Consider the following 17,333-nt stretch of genomic DNA (forward strand, 5'->3'; position numbering starts at 1 on the left):
AAAAATACAACATTTATATATAAAAATGAGTTAATCATGTCACCAGACAACTCTGAAATCAACCATGTAGGTAGCATCTCTTGATGTAAAACAAATAGAAATGATAATTTAGAAACATTCCAAACTTTCAATTAACACCTGGAGCGACAGGTTGCATTCAAGCCTTCAAGCCAACAGCAAAAGGGTGTTATCTCTTTGCACTGGGGCAGCTGCTTAGAGCACAGGCCCTAGGAGGTGACAAGGAGGAGGGAAGTCAGTCTAAATTCGGTTGCAGTACAAATCAACCATGAAGCATGGATGCTCAGTTATAAGGGATCCTCCCCTTAGCCTCAGTCTGGGTACTCAAAGTGTACTCAAGCCTGCTTCAGTAGAACATTTAACTGCGTGGGAACACCAGGCACTAGACAGTTTCTGTGTCTCCTACCTACAAGATGTTACAACCTTCAGCATTACTCCAGTGTACAGATGACTATGTGCTTCAAGGATAAGAGTATAAAGCAGTTTTATCTCTCCTCAGAGTAGTACAGAAACCGTACTGAGGAGTGAAATTCCTCCTTCATATACGTTTATTTTCCCTCTTGGAATGATCCTGTAGAGCCCCTTTCACTGCTTCTGAGCTATATGATCCCTGGCTATGTTCCAGGGCTTGCCTCCACTGCACAGAAAACATGCAAGTGTCCAATGAATGTAGAAATTAGTAAAAGTAGAAAAGTGGGATTATTTTAGACACTGGCATTTGACTCAAAAAAGCAGGGAAGATATTTGGCATAAATGAACTCTAAAAACTTAACAACCAGACTAATTTGGGCGAGATCTGGTTCTGCTTAATTTAGACCTCTTGTTTGAGTCTAAGCTGCAGGCTTCTAACAAAGCTCTCCTAAACTATGTAATCATGGTTCCTATACAGATGCCTTTGAAGACCCCCAAAGGAAGATTTCGCATGCCAACATAGGCAGCCATGATTTCTCCAAATCAGCAAGACTGCATTCCCCCTTACACTCTGTCCCTCAGTCAAGAAATAGTAAGGCAAATCTGTCACTTGATTGTATATCATAGTGCCTGAGATATATTGCTATGCTTTTAAGTACATTTACTCATTAGTGTAAGCATCTACTAGTACTTGAAACTTGTCTCCCATATTTCACTCTCATTTAAATGGCATTATCTCTGACTTCTACTGCTCCACTGGCTTCATAATCAAAACTTGGAGTTGCTGGAAGGGCAGCTCTATTTTCTCCATCCCATGCAAATACTCAAACCTGTCAATATTATCCATTTTACATTTGGATTATAAGAGTTTGAGTTTGATGAAACAGCAAGTAAGAATTTTCATCAAAAAAAAAAAGACTGCATAGAGTTAGAATTTTAACAGATATATTACTGAGAGTTACCTTAGGTCCTGGATATCCAACACCAGGGAATCCTGGGGGGCCATAGGGACCTATGGGACCCTGCTCACCCTAAAGGAAAAAACATGGTAAGAGACAACTAAGTAAAATGGAACATTAATCAAATTCCCCCAGAGTATCTGTCCACAGCCTCATTTAGGACTACGGAAATATGTATTTACAGTCAAAAAAAATCTGACTTAAGGTTAAATGTTTAGATTAATAACAGGGTCAATACCCTTGCCACACAAGTGGTTGGGATAGACAATAACGTTATAAAGCTACATAGCTTTATAAGCATCAAAAAAGATCAAAATATGTTTGTTCCTTGCCAATCCTTCTAAATCCAATTACTTTATCTGGTAATTTGGCATGTGCTTTCTTGTCTTCCTCTCTTTTTAGAAATGATCAGCCTTCAGAAATTTAGTAATATTTATGGTTGAGACATTGACCTAAATATTTTTCCCTTAACAATGGAATGGTATGCATATCATGACAGTTCTTTATACAGCTATCTTTGTTTGCAGCTCCTAATTTTCTTGAACCTTTAGTGTGCTTCTAACAAAACCTTAAAGATCTGAATTGTATTGCCTGGAGAAACTGTCATAGACCCCTACTTTGAATACACACTTTGGTATGTTTGATGATACACTCTAAAACCACTGACTCAGCGTCATGAAGGTCTAATTTAACCCAAGTAATTTTCAGATTAAAACTTAATTTAGCTAATATGGTGATGATTTCCAACAAGTCACAACTTTAAGGTCATATGATTTCTGCAAATCAGAACAGATCCAATGAGCCATACTGGAATAATCACAAGTACATACTCTCCAACCATGCACTTCACACAGTGTATGACCACTGCAGTGAAGAATTTTGCTCTATTTATAAATTCCAGTATAACTATTACAGTATTCTCCACTTGCATTTGCTCTCGGACTCTAAAAAGCACTAGAAAAGTGTCTTAAGCATGGTATCATTGTGCATACTTGTGTGCTTAAATACATGCTAAATGTACATAGGAATATGAGCAGACGTATATACTAGCAATTTCTTCAAAGCTCTAGGGTTAGCTGGAAACTGGATGCTTTAAGTACTATAACAAATGAAGAAAATATGCAATAACTCTGAAAAAAATCCATCTCTTCACCTTAACAATAATATGTTTCAAATGTATTTTTGTATTATTTCTAGAATGTTCTAACAACAAAGATCTGCAAATCAGAGACTACTTTGAATTCCTTACAAAAAGCACTTGGGAAATTCATTTTTCAACTAAATCAAAAACTAGAAGAAAAAGATCTTCAAAACCAGCTAGTTTTTTGCAATGAATAAGTAAATGCACTAGCTTTAAGCCATAAATGAGAGCTTACAGAACATCTTTGGGAGCTTAGCTAACCCTTAGCTAAAGGGTTAGTGTAAACAACACGTTCTCCATGAGAACCTCTGGGGAAAAATAAGAAATAATGACAAAATGGTATTTAATTTATAATTCCAAGATGAAATTCTCATTCTACTAATGTCATAATTAAAAATGAGTTTCAACAATGAGAGCAGTTTACCATCAAGGTAAGAGAGAAAATCTATATTTATTATTTAGTGGAGCTGTAAAATGAGGGGATAGGGAAAGAATAAAGAAGGCTCTCAGCACAGAATAAAAGAGAGCGCTGAATTCCCCATTAGAAGTAGTTTGGTCTGTCTCCTTATATGCTACCTCTTGAATTGAGCCAGGTCAGAGGCTGCAGCAAAGCTGTGTATATCACTATTCAGATTAGTCCTGTAAAAAATGTACCCATGAAATGTGATTATTAAAAAGTTTTTTTTTTTTATCAAAATGTATTTATTCTCTGGCAGGTATTTGTATTGGAGGGGCAAGAAATTTGACTTTTGCTTCAGAAAATTCAAGTGAGAAGTGGGCCATAGTACAGCTTTGAAGAGTATAGACAGTTTATGCCAACATCTACATCCCTGGAATGTAGATTCAGTGCATGTAGCAGCAGTTGTTGACAAAATACAGGATGTTGCAATGAAGTTTACCATATTCCTAGATAGAAAATATTGTTTAGCTTTCAAAATAGTATTTATTTTCCTGAAGGTTTTGGACCAGAGTCCTGATTCAAATTGGTGTATGCCCAGATTATCTTAAAAGGATGCATTTTTTTTTTTACTGATATAAAGCAGATTAGAAACTGACTCTTTTTGTTCATAGATGTTGTTTTCCTCTTATGTTTATTATGAAACTAATCTAATAGACAAAAAAATTGCTCAAATGACAGATCTTCCAGACTTCCAGTTCCTCTGTGGGATTAACTTGGCACTGAACAAGTTGTCCTTTCAAAATCTGCTTATCAAAAACAAATTTTATTAAGTGTTTCCCATCAGCAGGAAATTTAGGGAAGGCCAAGAATAATACAACCAGAGCTAGTATCTATCTTCTCTTTAACTCTGTTGACAAACTCTCCATTGCAAGTACTGTTCTCCTTTAGGTGAATTACTTCAATTTAAGGACTTTCTGAGTTGCTTTCATTTAGATAAGATGTCGGGGATCTATGTAAAGAAATACTTGATATAATTTTTTGGAATATAATATACAATAACACCAATATTTTCAAAATGATTTTTCTGACTTAAATGTTTCCATTTCATTTCCAAAGGTAATAATTCAAACTACCAAATTTTGTTAATGTCAACATGTCACAGAACTCCAGGCATCAATGGAAGTTAAGCTTTGCCTCAGAGTCTAAGGCTTCCCTAACTCACCACCAACTTTTTCCATAGCTGCCAGTGTAACTAGTAGAGCTCACTGATACACCTTCTTGCAATTTCAAGGCCTGGAAACAGTCTGGTTAGCGCTGGACTTCAAGGCAGGGGTGCCTCAGTGAGAAAGCAATAGCCCCAGACTTTCAGAATGGCACTTTCAGCCTGATAGGTTGGAAAATTGACCCGTTACAGTTTATTGCAATCATGCAACTTTCTTAGCCTGAGCAAAAGCCTACTGAAGTCATTTCATTTTAATACTCTGTAAGATTTGTTTAAAACATGCTAGCATGATTATCCTTCCTCCCACCCCATTCACACGCTGGCAGGATGATCTGCCTTTGATAACTGAAAGAGTTGGATCTTCTGGACTCCAGCCTGAGAAGCTATGGGCTCTGCCAGGAAGCACAAGCACAGGAGGGGCCTTCTCCCCTACTACTGCTAGAAATGACACACACGCAGAACCCAACTGCAGCACAGCTGCTGCTGGACGCAGTCTGCTGCTGCTCCCACGAGCACAGCAGCAGATTCATGCTTTGCCATAACGCTTCCCTCCTACCCCCACTCCCCACCCGTATCGCACTCATTCACTCACACAGACACATGGTGGCAACAGTGGCGAGGCTGTGCACTAAATATTAGCTGTTCAAATTCCCATTCCTCATCTCTTTTATGGAAAAGGCAGCATGAGATGTCTCCTGGACTGTGATGTATTATTTCTCCCCACAGAATGAATGAAAAAGACCTGCAAACTTGAAGAAGTACCTAGCAGTAACATTTATAAGTAGGCTACCCTAGATACAGCAAAAGCCACTGAGCACATTGGCTGCAATTGTTGAAACTAAACCTATGAAATCGTGTTGCAACTTATTCCTTTTTAAAAACAAGAATTTGAATGATACAAGCTCATCTCTCAGCTGAAAAAATAAACCAAACTTTTGTTGTGTTTGCAGTGTCTTCCAAATCACATGTTCTTTCTTCAAAATGGACATTCTGTTTTGCATCTATTTCCAACAACTTTGAACAGAACTTTCCAAAGACAATAATTCTGTGGAATGCTTCCTATTCCAAATCATTTGTTCTTTCTCAAGTTCATCCATATGCTAGAGGTATGCTAATTCATGTGCTGCCTTAAATGCAGATGGGAGTCCAACTAACCATTTTTTCCCCCCAAAGCTCTTTTTTAACCATGATAAAAACATTAGTGATTTTTTTTCTCCAGCAACTAGTGTACCTTTAAGCAGCAGCTATTATCAGTATGTATGGATGTAGGTATTATTATTTCTTATCAAAAAAAGATTGTAGAGTAGTAGGAAAATTCTATTCTGTTGAATGTCTACATCCTTGCTGAAGTGAAGATATTTGAAGATTAAAGGGAGAAAAAAACCCACACTACCAGACAACATGCAAAATTTGGAAACTGAAACTATTTGACTTGTTTTAAAGACTGTGTATTTCAAGCTTCATATGTCTATTAGTGAGCATTGCTTTTATCTTTAACAATCAAGGTGCTACAAGTAACGTGAAATTTATTAAAAACAAAGTTCTGGCAATAATATCATTATCTCCACAGCTAGAAAGAAAATCTGATTTTTCAAAGTAGCTTCTTTAAAATTATTTTCTTTGTCTCACACTGCATGCAAATTCTTTTCTCTCTAACACTTTTATTTTTCAGTCAAGTAATGGGAAGAAAAATGCCATTTCAGCTGAGCTTAATATTTTTACATATTAAAACTGTACTGTTTTAAGCCTGGAATATACATAATAATCTTCCTTCCCTCCACTCCCTTCAAAATAGCTTCTGTTATGATGAGTACCAATTAGTGTCAATATAAATAATACTTTTAAGAAAGTTCATACATAATGTAAGGAACAGAAAGGCTAGGGTATTTCACCAGAAGCTATAATAACTACTAATGTCACAAATATAATATTTTTCTTTTTAAGGTAAAAATTAGCAGCAATAGTTGTACAGACATTTTGACAGATATTATTGATATTTTGTATTTTTAAGCTAGCTGTAGTGCATAGGAACTAAATTTCCTTATAAGGAAATTGGATTTTTCAATCTCCTAGAAAAAATGCAACTTGCCAGATAAATAAGGAAAGAATTAATAAGTCATCAGAGAAGTAGCAGCATCCCTTAGCAGTTCCTTTTGGGACACATTTTTAGGAAAATATGCAAGGATGAATTTTTCATAAGAAGATTATGCCAAGATGGTTTAAGGGAATAACTGCTTTGAATACTTATATTCAAACTTAACTATTTCCTTAAAAATTTGATTATATTGCTGTTCATACAACTTTAAATTTTAATTCAAAATCTTACTATGCATAAGCAATTTTCCAGAGAGGCCCTAACTAAAGCAGTGGCTTTTAAGAATGTGTTGTTTTCAGTCTTTCTATGAATATACTGTGGTTTCTAGAATTCTTTAGAATTCTTTAGGTTCTTTATTTTGAGTAGCTGGTCTAAGAGTTTGAAGAAACAAATCTAATGTCATTTCTGAAATAATAAGTTCTTCCTATTCACAACTTCCTTTATGACTGGTTACCTCAGTCATGCAGATCATGTGCAGTTCCTGATTTTGCCTCAACTGTATAATCTAGATCCATATTTTTCTGTTTGTATATTATCTACATATGAGTATTCCATCTCTCATTAAGAGATTTTGAAATTACCTTGAATATAAAAATTCTTACTGAACCTTACTTGTGCTGTTCTATAGAACAAGCTTTTTAAAAAAATTAAATTGTAATCAAGCAAGCATTTGTGAATAAAAGTTTTGTGAATAGACTTACGCATGTTCCAAATTCAAACACTAGCTGAAAGTAGATATACGTGTTTTAAATTGTTGACCCTAATTAGGTACTGTAGCTTCATAAAACTAAGCAGAAAAAATTAGGTCAAAAATGTAAAAAATAAACGGCATTGCGTATATGTTCATTCCTGGAAATCCTCTGTTTTTCAGAAAAGTCATGGTATTCTTATTTCCTTTTCAGAGAGAAACCCAAAATGTATGAAGATTTTTTGTGTTAGAATGTTTGCTTCTTTTTCCCCAGAGCTGTTTTTATTACTATTGAATGTAAAGTTGTCTTTCATAAGAATATAAATCATATAGTATGTGTTATTAAACAAGCCTCATTCCCCCCAAATGATGACCTAGTTATGGCCATCAGTCATTTTTAAAAGAAAAGCTTAATGTTTCTATGTACAGAATGTACTTACCCTACTTCTGCTGTACTTTATCTCTATCTGCTTTCTCAAATATAAGATACTGCTCAGAAAACTTTTCCTGTTAACTGTCAAACCTCAAAGGTGAAACCCAATTCAAATCAAAATCTTGCTAGGAGGTTGTTAAATTTACAAAAATAAAAATTTAGCCAAAGTCAACATTGTCCTCTATCTTTCACTAGATTTAAAAGACAAGAAAAAAAGGTGCCATTCCAGCTGTGCTTTGTTTTTCCTTAGAAGTTTACTGAGGCCCATTCACTTTAAAGCATTCTTCAGCTTTATCAACCACAACATGTTATGTGCATTGTAAAGTGAAACAAAAACTTAAATCAAAGCATACCACATACTTAATTCAGCATTAAAACATTTAAGGAAAGTTACAAAAACTCCATGGGAAAAGCTTCTGCATTCTTTTGAAGTTATCACATACAATTAATTAATTAAATTTGCAGAACATTAATTTATAGCTCTGGTTCTAAAGGAGAGACACTTGCCTCTTCCCAAACTGCAGCTTGTAGGAGGAAGGGACTCATATTTTGTGTTTCTTGTCTCATTAAGAAAGCGTAGGTGGCCTCCTATATGATTGTTGTTGCTAATACAAACAGCAGTCTCCAAAAAACAAACGACAGTATCTCACTAGAAGAGTAAGTAAAAGACTTAAGTACAGAAAGCTAGCAAAAAGAAAAGCCATAGAATCATAGAATCAGTAAGGTTGGAAGGGACCGCTGGAGATCATCTAGTCCAACCTCCCCTAGAGCATGGTAGACAGGGTTGCATCCAGGCGGGCCTTGAAGATCTCCAGAGAAGGAGATTCCACCACCTCTCTGGGCAACCTGCTCCAGGGCTCCATCACTCTCACAGGGAAGAAATTCCCCTTCACGCTCAGGCGGAACTTCCTGTGCTTCAATTTCTGCCCATTGCCTCTTGTCCTGTCACACGGGGCAACTGAAGAGAGTTTGTCCCTGTCCCCTTGACACCCTCCCTTCAGGTACTTGTACACATGGATAAGATCCCTCCTCAGGCTTCTCTCCCCCAGGCTGAAGAGGCCCAGCTCTCGCAGCCGTTCCTCACAGGGCAGATGCTCCAGCCCTCTGATCATCTTTGTAGCCCTACGCTGGACTCTCTCCAGTAGCTCCATGTCTCTTCTGTACTGGGGAGCCAAGAACTGGACACAGCACTCAAGATGAGGCCTCCCCAGGGCTAAGTAGAGGGGCAGGATCACCTCCCTCGACCTGCTGGCAACAGTCGTCCTAATGCACCCCAGGAGACCATTGGCCTTCTTGGCCACGAGGGCACATTGACCGTGAGCCAGCAATCTGTCATCCACCAGCACTCCCAGGTCCTTCTCTGCAGAGCTGCTCTCCAGAAGGTCAGCCCCCAGATTGTACTGGTGCCGGGGGTTATTTTTTTCTAGGTGCAGGATCCTGCACTTGCCCTTGTTGAACCTCATGAGGTTCCTCTCCGCCCAACTCTCCAACCTGTCCAGGTCTCTCTGAAGGGCAGCACAGCCCTCAGGTGTGTCAGTCACTCCTCCCAGCTTGGTATCATCAGCAAACTTGCTGAGGAGGCACTCTGTCCCCTCCTCCAGGTCACTGATGAACAAGTTGAACAGGATGGGACCCAGTACTGAGCCCTGGGGGACACCACTAGCCTCCAACTAGACTCCGTGCCACTGATGACGACCCTCTGAGCTCTGCCTTTCAGCCAGTTCTCAATCCACCTCACTGTCCACTCATCTAACCCACACTTCCTGAGCTTATCTAGGAGGATGTTCTGGAAGACAGTGTCAAAAGCCTTGCTGAATAACAGCTAAACTAAAGGTATGAAAAGTTCTGTGGATTTCTTGAATGATGTTACTCTGCTTCAGACAAGGCAAATCAAAGTAATCAAGTAAAAATTGCTTTGCTTTTCAACAATAAATGATTTTTAGCTCCACATCTTGTTAATGTAAACCTTTGACTTGCTATAACAGTATTAGGGATAATTAATATATTTTTAAGTATGTTCCTGCTTCTAATCATTATTTAGTAGCAGAAATCTAGCCTAATACTTAATAAAATGAAATAATATTTAAACATTTTTCAGACATACTTTACAGGAAAGTGAGAAGAGAAGTACTTAAAGGCAGTACTTAACTACTCAGTTACAGCATTTCTCAAACATGGATGCCCAAGACAGTCCTGGCAGATCATACGATGACAGATGTATTGGGAGTTCTTAATCTATGATGGAGGACTGGTTACCAACTAGCCTGCTGCTTCTAAGCATGTTTTGGAAGGCAAAGCTCCACTTCACAGCACTCTCTCTGGATGCTGCGCAATGCCACAGCCACTCTCCTGCTTGGTGGCCACCAGAATCAGATGCATATGGACAGCATATAAAAGATATTGCCATGCAGCTGGGTCTGCCACCTGGCACTGCAAAGCAATAGAGACGATATGATGCTGCGTTACAGAGGTGTGAGATTAACTGAATTGGTGAGACATACAAGTGAATGTAGACTTGATGAGAGACCAAAGAGTTCTGTAGCAGTCCGGAGGTCTGGAGTTCATATTTTGAGGAACTGAATATCTTCTTTCAAACTTCAAAATGGCCCACTAATAATGAATAAAAATGTTCAGTGGTGGTGTTCTGTTTTATGTCATATAGATACTAATGCAATGAAACTGCCTTTAGTGCTGCTAAACCGGGGTGAAGTCAGTGGTTCAGCAAAATAAGCAGTAAGTATTAGCATGGAAAGGCCACAGTATATGGAACTGCACAAAGAATAGACTTATTTATTTTATCCAAGACAGTTATAAATAACTGTTACTTTTCAGATACATTGTATGACATGTCATGAAACTATTTTTAAAGGAGCACTTGAATAATCTTTTCTGTAAGGACAAAAGATATGGGAAAGATTGCTACATGTCTGAACCAAAAAAGGCCTTGACCTTTACTAGCTGAATGGGTGCTTATTAAACTGTAAACAACTACTGATTATCTGTGCTGATCATTAAAAAAAATTTCACTCATTTCAAATATACTCAGCATTGTAGAAATGCAAAGCTTAGCTTTGGCACTAGGTATGGACAAGAGATAACCTGTAAACATATGTCTATTTCTTCTATATTCTTTAGTTCTAAGTATAATTACCCAAGTGTATTAGCTACACTTGTTTGGTAATATTTTTATTATGACAGATGCCTGAGCCTGGAAAAATCTTGACTGTCTTCTAGGCTACAAGCAGCAGAGCTGGAAGATGGGAAAGAAGAAACACATTTTTTTTCTTTCATACTGTACCCAGGTAAAATGAAGTATGTATACAGAGACATGCATATATTTTACAAACATGTAAGTGTGTGAAGAGACTGACAGGAGGACACAAAACATTCAACAAATATGATTTAGTATATAATAGAAGTATCTCGCAGAACTATCTTGGATTTGTCAGTGTGAAATAACATGTTAAAAAAATGTCATTTGCTGTACTGAAATTAGAGAGGCATGACTTTTCTACTACATTCATGAATAGCTTCTTTTCAGACCTATCATCCTCTTTTTTTTTTCCACCACTTCTGAAATAATCTGTAATAGCTTTCCTAATCAAGCGTTTTGTTGAAAAGATGAACAAACAAGAAATATGAAAAAGCTCTTGTCAGGAAGAGGAAAATCATGATGGATGCCAGAATTTCAAAATTTCTACCATAAATATTTCCTACATATGAAGTTATCTCTGTGAATCTTCAGATGAACTTGTTGCCTAAGAAACAAAACATGAATGTTTACATACTGCATCTTTGACAAATTGTTTTATATGATTTTCGTTGCCTTGTATAACTTAGACACGGCACTGAGGCTATCAAAAAAACTGAGATAAACTGACTTTATCATTAGACCCTACATTTTCAAACTGATACATGGAAGATTTTTCTGTACAAAACAATGACGTTAACAGGCATCCCACAGGCAAGACAGCTGCATTCACATTCAGCTATTTGCCAAAAGTTGGCAAGTTAGAAGACTGCTTGAATTAATCGGATACTTTATCCAATTGATTTTGCCTGACAAGCTGTAGCCATTATCTCTAAATGATCTATTTTAAATATAACTGATGAATTAACCTTCACCAAATCTTATACCTCTACCCATTTTAAAGTCATTCCTAGTTTTTTTTTGCATACAGGAAATGCAAAAATGACTTAAACTCATTCTCAAGATTTTAAATTAATTTGCAATGTTTAAACCTAAGGCATTTTAGTCAAAAATATTTTAGCAACAGATTTCCTAAATGCCAGCAGAAGCAACAAGGCATATTCAGATCATTTTAAATTCCGAACGAAGTTGCCATGGCTTGATACAGATCCCTTACTTTACTTTGACCCCCCAAAATGCTCTCCAGAGCTCTAATGGCCAGGCTGAGAGACTTAGATGCAATATAGACTGTGTGCTACCAACAATACAATGCCTTCATGACATTAGGAGACTGCTGTACATCAAGCATTTGAAGTATGCTATTGCCACGCAAAAGAGACTGCTAACAAAAAGCTACTGAGGAAAAAGGACAGTACATTATTCAGATCCTTGAAGATTACACCCAAATTTTCTCCATGACCTCTCCCTATATAACTTCTACATGTATAAAGTACCTACACATATATAATAACATCTTACCTTTCTTCCTTGAATGCCTTTTGGGCCTGGGTCGCCTGGAGGTCCACTGACTCCCTACACAAAATTCAAAGCATAGAATGAATTTCCTTTGAGGAAGTATGTGAAGTTTCTTTTAAGTGAGGCCTGCACAGGATTCAGTAAAATGTAGCACAATGCTATGCTCTAAAGGACAAGAATTTTCTGTAGCGTATCCAGAAAAGCACCCAATGCATAGTCCTTTACTGTTAATAGTTAATAATCCATGTTGGCAAAAAGAATATCTTTTTACTCCATGTAAATTGCAACAGTTTTATCCGAAGCCTTCTGTTCCCCTTTTCTCCTACTCCTGACTCCACCATACTTTCATATTATCCCTTCTGCAAAGAATTCCCTGCCCAAGAAAATTAACTGAGCAATCATGTCCAGACTATTCAGCTCCTTTCAAAAAATAAATCACTTCTCTTAAATCTTGTTCTCTGCTCATGAGCTGAGATTAATTTTAATTCCCTGACAAATTCTTCATTGTTTAGAGTTCTCGGAGCAATTGTTACTATGACCACTGTGTCCCGTCACACAAGGAAGCTGTCAATGGCTCTTTGGGAGAGCCGGAGTAGGTAAGGTACTCTGTCTGGGGCAGCGGCATATGAGGATGCCCCTTCATTAATTTGTAGCTGATAAAACAGCAAGAAGGAAGTAGGTCTGGTAATTATGAAGACAAACAAGATCACAGGGAAAACAGATTACATAAACATCCAGGGTTCTCTATCTCTCACTGAAACCCTCAAGCGGAGCACCACCTTGGGAATTCATGAATACCCACCAGCATTTGCCCAGCTGGGTTATACTGTTTAATATTATTGAAACTAGCACTAACAGAGCTGATAACAAAAAAGAAAGAGGAAGCCTCATGAAGTGTTTTTAGATGACAGGAAGAAAAAAGTCATGCGCAGTAAAAAGAATTAGATCATGAAATTATATTTTATTGTAGTAAAAAAATGGGACATGTATGAATAAATTTATGCTTATAAAAAGACAAAGAAACTAGCACAAATCTACATTTATTAGTTTCACTGATGACATTAAAATGTGCTCACAGTGTGTTCTTCACCTCCTTTGATAAATCTGCAATATGATAAACTATAGGAAAACCTATAACAAATGGCGATGCAAAGAGAAACAAAAATGATCCATTTCAGCTATAATCATTAATAGCTATAGTAAGTCCTCTAGAATTTAGGCCTAAAAATAAATGTAAGAATTTTGGAATATCTGAGATTTTGTATCTTCCATGATGTACAAGTCAGAAAAAATTATTTATTATTCTTGCTTTTCCTAAACAACAACTCCATTTTTTGCACAAACATGTAAAAATGCAACCATGCATGTCAGCAACCAGTTTGTGCATGCAAATGCATAACTATGCATCTAAGTAACATTTATATAAATAAACCAAATATCAGGATGGAAGACAGTGAACAAATCTAAAATATTCTCCCAAACTATACTTACGTTCAAATCTTAACTTTCAAACTTGGGAATAACTAATTATGCCATAAAAGTATTGTGGTGCCCCAAGCGGTGTAATGTGCAAAAACAGTCAGCCTTAAGCCCATTAGACAAGGAATGCATTGGCTACTATTTACTACAAGGAATCTTGAATCATAGAATCATAGGATGGTAAGGTTAGAAGGGACCTCTGGAGGTCATCTAGTCCAACCCTCAACATAGCCCGTACAGGGATTGAACCCACGATCTTGGCATTAACACCACCATGCACTAACCAACTGAGCTAAAAGTTTTGTTTGTTTCATGAGGAACAAATTCTATTCCAATCTGCTAATATCTCAGGGTCATATAAAGAAATAAAATATTTTTTAAACCTCTTAGTATTTGAAAAGTATTTCCAAAAGAGGCTTTGAAAAATTGCATTCTTCTTCAAGCTATTCTTCTTTTTTTTTTCTCCCTCAAAATCATGATGAGATGGACAAATGCTCCAACAGTAAAAAGGAAATGTGCCTCAGGCAGGATGGTATAGAATATGCTAATATAAGTATGTAAATTAAGATAAATCACTGTGAAGTTCATTGCATGCTATGTTCTTCTTAGTCACTGAGGGAGTTGCAGTTCCCATGGTAATTATTTAGTTCTCATAGATCAGAACTACAGTAAATCCTTGTAATCTTTGGATTAGTCTTCTGTTAGGGTGGAACATTCATCTGTTTCCATTCTCTAGCAGTTAGGATATTTTGTGTAATAAGTCTTTTAAGCCTAAGCTGAATGTAGACCATTGTACTGTATGACAATATGTAATATTAAGCTTGAAAATGGGATATTATAGAAGTAACTAATGATGCTGTATATGAAAAGGAGGTTATTTACTTAAATTTGATTTTGCCTTAATATAGCCAGGTTACATAATCGTACAGGAATTTAGAGATGGCTTGATTTGCAGCAGCTGCTGGTATTTTACAAAGTGTGCAAAACTGAACATATACTGCATGTTGAGTTGAACTGATGTAGAGAAGTGCTGGTGACCTGATTTGTCTCATTAATTCTTTTGAAGATTGGTCAAAAATCTCCTAGACTCTAGGTTTTTTATTTTCCTAATAAATAGGAATAACTAAGTGACATCTTTTTGGGCAGGGACCATGTCTTTACTAGTTGCTTACTAGGCAGAAACAGAATTACTGAGGCACAAAATAATTAATAACTATTATATCTGAATGTATATGTACATACATGTAATACATATACACATATAACTAATTAATACAACTATGTAGCATTATTGCATCTCCACTGCTAAGTGAAAATAAAGCTGAAGAACATAATTTAAAACTAAATGTTCACATCTTAGTACCATAGAACAAATTCCCATTAATTTATTATGTCCCCCATTATGCTTTCATTCATCTAGTCCAGAAATACATTCAGTAGAGAAATGAAGAGGCAAGTGCTGTCTGTCTTCATTCCACATGACCTACGGATTTACTAAGAGACTGTTATAAGTTCTTGAGATCTCTGCTATGTAAAGCAGCTCTTTTTAGGTCATCAATTTTCAGGGAAATTATGGACAAAATACACAAAGACAGCAGTAACCCTTTTCAGCAACTGTGTAATAGAGAAGAGCAAGATATGGACTCCTATTTAGCTTATCGAAAATAAATGATAACTGATCAGACACAGGTAATAGGTTTTGCTTCTAATAGGACTGGAACTTTTTCTGACTCATTTCCCAGGCTTTTAAATAATCATGTCAGATTTTCGTCTGTGCAATAAATTTCAGTCTCTCTAGCTACTTATACTTCAGCAGGAGTGTGTCCAACTTCAGAGATTTGGTGGTAACCCATGTAATATAAGAGGGATGTAGGAAGTAGGAGTATGATTCAGCACGATTTTACTGTAAGGGTAAGTTGAGAGCTCTACAGCTGGAGACCCTCAGTGGGCCACAGATCTCTGAATAGCTGTAAACAGCAGCAGCCAAGAATTTTTCTTTAAAAGCTATTTTTTAAAGATAAATATTTGCCAGACTCTGCTGCCCTTACCGAACAGGCTGCTCTGAACAGAGTTAACAAGTTGTCTGTAGAATAAACGTATAGAAGACAGTGTGCCTTTCTTTTTATTTGATAGCTTTCAGTTTCCTTACCTGAGGTCCCCGAGGTCCCCTAGGCCCAAAAGGACCTTCCAAACCCTAAGGAAAAATAGACACAATTATATAAATAGATTATATAGAAAAACAGATTAATATGAAATTGAAAATACATAGTAATTTTCAGCAAATAGAGTAGTTTCCCTGCCTTTTCTTATTCTTTTTCTCAATTAACGATAGCTCCAAGCATACAGGCATCTGCAGAATCCTGCATTTTTCAAAGCGTGTCACATTTTTAAGCTCTAATAGCCTTGAGGAATTTAACAGTGACACCTACTCAGTAACACTCCACTGTCTTCCCATCCAGACTCAGAAATTGTAACAATTCTCTACACTCAGGCAGAAAGCTAACCTCCAGAGAAAGTATGTAACTCCACTGAGTTCTAGCCCATTTATAAAGTTACGCAAGTAATGCATGGCACCAATAATAGTATTTTGACGTGGTGATAGCTACTTTTGGTAGAATACACACACAATTGGTATTAGTTTTGCTTTCAAAGGTGAACATAAACTTCCTGAATTTCAAGCTTTATTAGCTTTTACAGAATCCCAGATTAACAGCATCAAAACCTCTGCTAAACTCAGTGTGATCAGTGAAACCAGAAAGCAAAGGGATGTTTCTGATGTTTTTCTAATGGCTCAGTTTTCTTTCACACACACACACACACACACAAAAAAAAACTTGTTCTATCTTCTTCTGCATTTGTAAGTGTGAAGCTGAGAATTCTGATTGTGACTGTACTTCTCATTTGTTCACTAAGTTCTTGAAGTCCACAATACATTATAATTGCTGAACATCTACAGATGTCAATTTTTTTTTCATCATCTTCAACAGAAATGAAACAAGCAAATTTCCAGCAGCCCTGACATACGTTTTCTACATCCAGATTTCTTGGCTGCCTTGATTATGTTCTTTGCCAGCTCCTGAACAGCTTCCTTTTATCTTAACTGATATTTCACAACTGATATTTCACATAACTTTGTGCTATTTCTCAGATACTGCTTGGATAAAGAAGTTATAATCTTTTTTTATTTCTATGACATATGCAACTCTTTCTTATTCTTTATTAATATTTCAGTCTTTTTTGCAATTCACTTGCTCTCACTTTGAAGCCCAGCATCATGTATACTCAAAAAGATATACATGGTCTTCAGATTTTTATTATACTATAACGTTCTTTTTCATTGTAATAAATATTGCTGATTTAAATATTTCCTAATTCCTACCAGAAATTCATCATCAAATAACAGTGTTCCAGGAAATACAAACTTTTCAGGTTTATCTTTGATGAAATCAAGCTTAATAAGGATGATAACACTGAATAAACATGCTTTGATATAATGATTAACTGCAATCGAGCTATTAGTACAACAAAAACTCTGATCATAAATCAATAGTCTGTAGTATTTGTACAAGCTTGCTTACATGAACTCAAGATACATGATCACCCCATTCAGGAGTACATTGTCCTTCTCAAGGGCATGATTCAGAGTAAAATCCAGTTGTGGTTTCATCTTAAATAAACCTTTCAATACCTAAACTGTAGATATTGTATCTGAACTAGTCATATGTGACTGCCTTTATACTGAAAGAGAAGAAAAAAAGCATCTCTACAGTGAGATGCCTGTGTGTGTGTGTGTGTGTGTGTGCGTGCGTGCGTGTGTGTGT

General features: G+C 36.6%; 1 protein-coding gene across 7 annotated transcripts in view; it reads right to left on the reverse strand.

The window, feature by feature from the left end:
* Positions 1 to 17,333, reverse strand: part of COL28A1 (collagen type XXVIII alpha 1 chain) — an 81,904-nt gene that overhangs the window by 45,898 nt on the left and 18,673 nt on the right. For all 7 annotated transcript variants that reach the window (XM_062569156.1, XM_062569157.1, XM_062569161.1 and 4 more), the window contains 3 exons: positions 15,662 to 15,706; positions 12,037 to 12,090; positions 1,392 to 1,460 (listed from right to left, as the gene is read on the reverse strand). In XM_062569156.1, the coding sequence (XP_062425140.1) occupies positions 1,392 to 1,460; positions 12,037 to 12,090; positions 15,662 to 15,706 (168 nt within the window). The remainder of the gene's footprint in view (positions 1 to 1,391; positions 1,461 to 12,036; positions 12,091 to 15,661; positions 15,707 to 17,333) is intronic.

Source organism: Rhea pennata, chromosome 2 (genome assembly GCF_028389875.1).
Source record: "Rhea pennata isolate bPtePen1 chromosome 2, bPtePen1.pri, whole genome shotgun sequence".
Taxonomy (NCBI): domain Eukaryota; kingdom Metazoa; phylum Chordata; class Aves; order Rheiformes; family Rheidae; genus Rhea; species Rhea pennata.